Below are 6,000 nucleotides of genomic sequence, written 5' to 3' on the forward strand. Positions count from 1 at the left end.
AGACATGCCCACAAGCGGAGGAAGTTCGTTCTTCTCGAGCACGGCCCAAAGCGAAGACACAAGAGCTAAGGGGCTGGTAGCTCCTTCCCAGCTCTGGGTAGCGGTGCTCCTGGTTCCCTACCCACTCCACTCCCTGGCACCAGGGAGGCTCCATGCTAGGGAGGCTCTTTCTGTACAGCATGTTCTGATCACCCAGGGATGTAGAGCATCCCCCCACCCCCTCACATATGTACCGAGCTGGCGTGAATACCTGATCATTGGCTGGGCCTCCCTGGCTCCATCCCTAGAGTTGAGGGTACCGTGAGGGTGGGAAAGGATGGAGAAGCCAGGAGTTCCCTGTACTGAGACTGTCCTTGAACAAAGCCTAGAAGAGTTTCTCTTTGTCTCAAGGTTCATAGCATTCCCTTTGCTGGGGATGGGGAACCACAGTCCTCTGATACACTTGCCCAAAGTTAGAGCCTGCCCCTACTTGGGAGTCCCAAAGCAGGAGGGATGATTCGAGAGCCACCTAGCTGCCTCATTTCTGGGAATGGTACCACTGTTTCTCCAGCAATCCCTGTTGACTTCTTGCTGTACATCAAGTCATCCAAGCACCAAGGCATGCCTGTCTTCCTGCCCAGGCTCTCCATTCCTTTTTTTCCCCCATCTTCATGGCCACTCATCAGCTATATCTGCATTTTCTCTCCCCCATCCCCTGACTCCTGTAGTACTCCTAATCTGGCCCCCAGAGCCCAGACCAGCTCATTCACCTCATTAGTCATTCATCTCACTTCTCTTTGGTCTTTTTCCCCCGTGTCTTCCCCTCCTTCTTTTCTCCAGGTCTGGCATTGAACAATCTCCCTTCTCTCTCTTAGACTTTGGAACCTCAAGGTTCTGTCTCAAGGGATGGAGGGAGAAAAACAGAATGACACGCTAGACATTTTGCCTACATTCTTTCCTCCAGCAGTTAAGAGATGGCTAGCGGGGATTCAGCGGAAGGAACTGTAATAAGAGGAAATAGCTTTGCAGCTCACAGTGCCTTGTCAGGAGCAGGGCTTGGAGGAGCCAGCGGTGGAAGGGGCGGTGTGAGAGGTGAAATGACCCATGGACAGCATGGGTTGGAGTCTCAGTGGAGCTAGGTCCTGCACCCAGTCCTAAGGGTACGCAGATGAGATCAGTCACTCTCCCTCCTTCTCCTTCAAACTTAGATTTTTCTGAGCCTGAGAACTAGTTTGCCTAATACTATTCACACCAAAATGAATGATTTTATGACTCACCTCCTCAGCTCCACTGGGCTTCCATTTTCATCTGACAGCCCAGTGAGGTACTGGGAGAAAGAATCTGCCATTCAAGGAAGGGTGACCTGTCATTATGGCCAGTGCAGCCAAAAGCTCCTGCCTCCCCCCACCCCCCACCCCACCGCCGGCTTGCTGGCCACTAGAGCTGAGCAGAGGGAAATCAAGTCACCAGATCATCTGTGTCCTAGCACAGGGTCCCAGGAAAGCAGGATGGGCTCAAGAGTTGGAACCTGGACACATTCCTCCTGCCTGCCCCTGCAACATTTTGTCCCCACTAACACCATGACCCCTCCCTTCTTTTGCAGAGAAGCCTCGGATGAACAACATCCTGACATCGGCCACTGAGCCCTATGACCTCTCCTTCTCACGCTCCTTCCAGAACCTGGCCCACCTGCCCCCATCCTATGAGTCTGCAGTGAAGACCCACCCCAGCAAGTACTCATCCCTGAAGAGGCTAAGTAAGTGGGGTATTTTCCCAGGGCTGGGGGCTGCTTCCAAGGCCTCCATGACATCTCCTGGTGTCTCACTCTCTTGCCCCACACCTGAGGGCATGGGGTGGGGTCCCAAGAACAAAGAGAAAGTGGAAGAAGAGAACAAACAAGTCCCTCGTTTTTGTTTTTCAGAGCGTGAGTCCTTCTTCTCCCTCGGTAGAGAGGAGGCCAAGGGATCCTCAGACCCACATTCCCATGGGAGGCAGTGGTTTACACCACATTAACTGCAAGAGAAAGCCTTCCCCCAGCCTCACGCCACACCTACCTTCTTCAAACCGTGGGCCTCCCTTGCTCTCTGTCTTGGAGTAAAAGTGATCAATGCCAGAGCTTTCTCTGAGGCTCTTCCCAGAGACCTGGGCTCATGGAAGGGCCTATAAACCAGCTCTCTGCCTAACTCCATCAGCGCTGTCTTGGGAACCTGAGACCCGTGCACACATCCCATTTCATGAATTGAGCCCAGGTCATCCCATGGTCCCAGCTCTGCCATTTGAGTCTGGGGAGGCTCTTGAGACTGACATGTTTCAGACGTTACAATATCAAGAAGGTATATGGTAGGAGGAGTCCTCTCTTCTAGCTTTCCAACTCTTGGACCTTTTGCCCCCACTGCCCAATGAGTCTGTTTTGATGACCACCCAGCTACAGGGCCGGGCACGCACTTGAAGGTACAGAGTGACCTACTGTGATAGCAGTTCAGCTCAGGAGACAACCTTGGCCACCTCCAAAGTGGCACAGTTGAGTTTCTATGTTTAAATGTGGGGAATCCCACATTCTGCAGAGATCTGGAAGACTGTCTGTAGGAAGCCTCACTCCTCACCTGAAGGGTAAGGCAGGATCATCCTGGGTGAGTTCAAGGGTGAGCTTCGGGATCAAGGGAAAGGCGGAGCATCTGAGTAAGGTGCACATATGGGGTTGCCCCGGGCGGCTTGTCCTGTGGGCACAGGCGAAGCGTGTGTAGACTTGATCCTGTGCCATGTGTTGGCTTGCCAGGCATAGGCTGTTACTCCAGAGAAGGTGTTAGTATGTTCCTAAGTAACCAGGAACCATTTCCACAGGTGCTTCCTGGATGCAGCATCCTGCTTTATTCTAGCAGGAGGCTGGTTCTCAACCCTGTTTCCTTGGACAGAGGTTCTGAATCTCATCCGAAAGCTGCTGGCTGCTACCTGGGAGTTTCAGCAAGATCCAGGGAGCTCTTCTGTTTTGGGACCATGGTATGGCAGGAGCAGTCCTGGAGCAGGAGTTCAGGGTCCTGGGCTTGTCATGGAGTTGGCTCTGAACTCCACAGGGGCCTTGAGGGAGTCCCTTAACCCCAGAGTGGGTCCAAGAAGTAGGAGCATCAGCAGTGCCTGGGAGCTTGTTGGAGAAGTAGGCTGATTTGCAGACCCACCCCAGAGCCAGGTCTGAATCAGACTCTGCATTTAACAAGACCCCTGAGGGCTTCCGCGGTGCCTCCATCAGTAAAGAATCTGCCTGCAATGCACGAGACCAGGCTCAATCCCTGGGTCGGGAAGATCTCCTGGAGAAGGAGATGGCAATCCACTCCAGTATTCTTGCCTGGAGAATCCCATGAACAGAGGGGTCTGGTGGGCTACAGTTCATAGGACTGCAAAGAGCTGGACCCGACTGAGCGACTCAGTCAAGCCAGCCCAAGGACTGACTTGCCCGCGCAGTGGAGAAGCACAGCGTCGACCCCTCTGGGCTGCATCACTCCAGTGCGTTCCTGGCTGCAGCACTGCGGTGTCCCCCTCGGCTCACTCCTCTCTCTCTTGCTCTCACCCTGTCTCTCCCCTGCAGCCGACAAGGAAGCTGACGAGTACTACATGAGACGGCGGCACCTGCCGGACCTGGCCGCCCGCGGCACCCTCCCCCTCAACGTAATCCAGATGTCCCAACAGAAACCGCTGCCTCGCGAGCGACCCCGCCGGCCCCTCCGGGCCATGTCGCAGGACCGGGTCCTTTCCCTGGAGCGAGGCCTGCCGGACGACTTCGGCCTGCCCTACGACCGCCTTCTCTCGGACGAGCAGCTGCTCTCCACGGAGCGCCTGCACTCCCAGGACCCGCTGCTGTCCCCGGAGCGGACGGCCTTCCCCGAGCAGTCCCTGGCGCGGGCCATCTCGCACACGGATGTCTTCGTGTCCACGCCTGTGCTGGACCGCTACCGCATGACAAAGATGCACTCGCATCCCAGTGCCTCGGATAACTCCTACGCCACCCTGGGCCAGAGCCGCACGGCGGCCAAGCGCCAGGCCTTCGCCTCGCGCAGACACAACACCGTGGAGCAGCTGCACTACATCCCGGGCCACCACACCTGCTACACAGCCAGCAAGACAGAAGTGACCGTGTGAGCGGCGGGGGCCCGGGGTCGGCAGGGGCCTGGACGGAGCCCCTCCCCTCGTCCTCTCTTGTTGGGGCTGGGGGTGGGCCGCCTCTCCCAGAAAGCCATACTCCTGGGACTCGGCTGGTGGCCTGGCACAGCGCGTGCGCAGACCTGGGATCTAGAGGGGTCACCCTCACTGTTCCAGAAGAATCGGAGGGGACGGAGGAGAGGGGCGAGGCCCCGGTCTCCCTCCCCTCCCCCACTATCACCAAGTCCCTTTCAGTCCCACGTCCCCCTCCCCCTCCTGGGGGGCTCAGCTGCAGGTCCGTCCGCCAAGAGACCCTGGCCGGAGGCTGCCCTCCCGGATGTGACTTGGCCGATGGGCTGACGGAATAGGCTCCACGGTCTCTTTCACTCACCTAAAACCGCATCACAGAAATCTTCTTAGTGCCTAAAAACTGCCTGCTCGCTCTCTCAGAGCCAGGGAGCTGCTGTGTCCATAAGCACAATAATGATTCTCTTCTGTCCGCTGGAACTCTCTGGTCCCCACTGGGTGGCCCTTCTCTCTGCTGACTCCCCTGTGACCCTCCCCCAAGCCCCAGGACCTGGAGGGTGTTCCCTTTCTTCAGCTGCCGCCCCAAGGTTGGGAACCCCGCCCCTTTCCGGCTGGATGCCCCGCCCACAAGACCCCGCCCCACCTACAAGGCCCTGCCCCGCCCCCAGCCCTAGATTCGGTCCCTGGATTCTCTGGGGCTTCCGTCTGGTCATTCCAGAAGAGTAGGGATGGGGTGCAGGGGCTTTGGGGGTGGCTCTCCCCAGCAACCCAATGATCTCCACACTTCCTCCAGGCCTCCGGGTCTGTCTGAACCGTGACCTGCCACTCTGGCCTGCCTTCCCCTCCCTGGCTCTTCTCCCAAGAGGCTCTGCCCCCTGGCCCGAGAGCAGCTGTGGGGAGGCCACTGTGACACCTTGGGCCTCGAAGCCTGGCCATTCCTCTAGCCCAGGGCTCCCGCCACACGCACCAGGCAGGGCAGAGGCACTGGCTACTAGGTGGACAGCCCAGCCCCAGGCAGAGGAGGACCCCAGGCAGTTGTTCTGGTTGTTCTGCACCTCGACCTCTCCACTCTCTGCATCACTGACTCCCCAGCCAACCACCCCCGACCCTTGTGCTTGGCCCCGTCTCTGTTTAAACCTGCTCTCTGCCAGTTTCCACTCCTGCCGCCACCCTGTCCCCCTCGCCCCACATCTCCCATCTTCCTGCAGCTTCAGGACTCTCTCCTAGCTGCTGCTTCTTTCTCCAGTGTCTCCTTTGGATCTACCGGACAGAGGCCAATTAGCAGACGCAAATAATGGTACTCCAGGCTATTGGTCTGGGGGCTAACTGGGTACCTCCACAGCACTCCCCTACAGGGGGCATTCGGCCTCAGGCACATCCATGCCCTCAGCTCTACTGGGGGTTGCCCCCACCCTCGCAGCCCACCTCAGCCTCTTCTCTGCCTCCAAAGGGTGGGGGGGTGGGGGGGGCAGGTGGGGGTGGACAGGGTGTGACACCCACCTGGAGAGCAGACAGTGAACAAAGTAGCATCTACTACCAGAGACCAGAGCCTGGTGGGGGGTAGAGGGAGAGAAGGCTCCATTCTCTGGGCCAGGATACCTCCCTGGGCTGGAGCTGGGGGAACTGGCTTCAGACTATTGGGCAAAGGTATACTACTACAAACGTGACAGCCGCCGCAGTCAGACTCCAAAAGCAATGACTTTAAACGAGCTTTTAGATTCCCCAGTTCCGCACACAACATGTATGACCCTTTAAAAAGCAGGGGTGGGGCAGGGAGAACGCCCCAGGGTCAGCCCTGGGAATTTTTAATCTAATCAACAGAGAAATCAATTGACTGATTCCTCCTACTTTTTCAAGAACTCC

At 57.4% G+C, this 6,000-nt stretch overlaps 1 protein-coding gene across 1 annotated transcript in view; it reads left to right on the forward strand.

Annotated features, from left to right (window-relative positions):
* Positions 1–5,586, forward strand: part of SHISA6 (shisa family member 6) — a 260,977-nt gene extending 255,391 nt beyond the window's left edge. Inside the window, exons 4-5 of the mRNA XM_018064666.1 lie at positions 1,583–1,735; positions 3,560–5,586. Coding sequence (XP_017920155.1) covers positions 1,583–1,735; positions 3,560–4,110 — 704 coding nt within the window. The 3' untranslated portion in view covers positions 4,111–5,586. The remainder of the gene's footprint in view (positions 1–1,582; positions 1,736–3,559) is intronic.

Source organism: Capra hircus, chromosome 19, assembly GCF_001704415.2.
Source record: "Capra hircus breed San Clemente chromosome 19, ASM170441v1, whole genome shotgun sequence".
In the NCBI taxonomy this organism is placed as follows: domain Eukaryota; kingdom Metazoa; phylum Chordata; class Mammalia; order Artiodactyla; family Bovidae; genus Capra; species Capra hircus.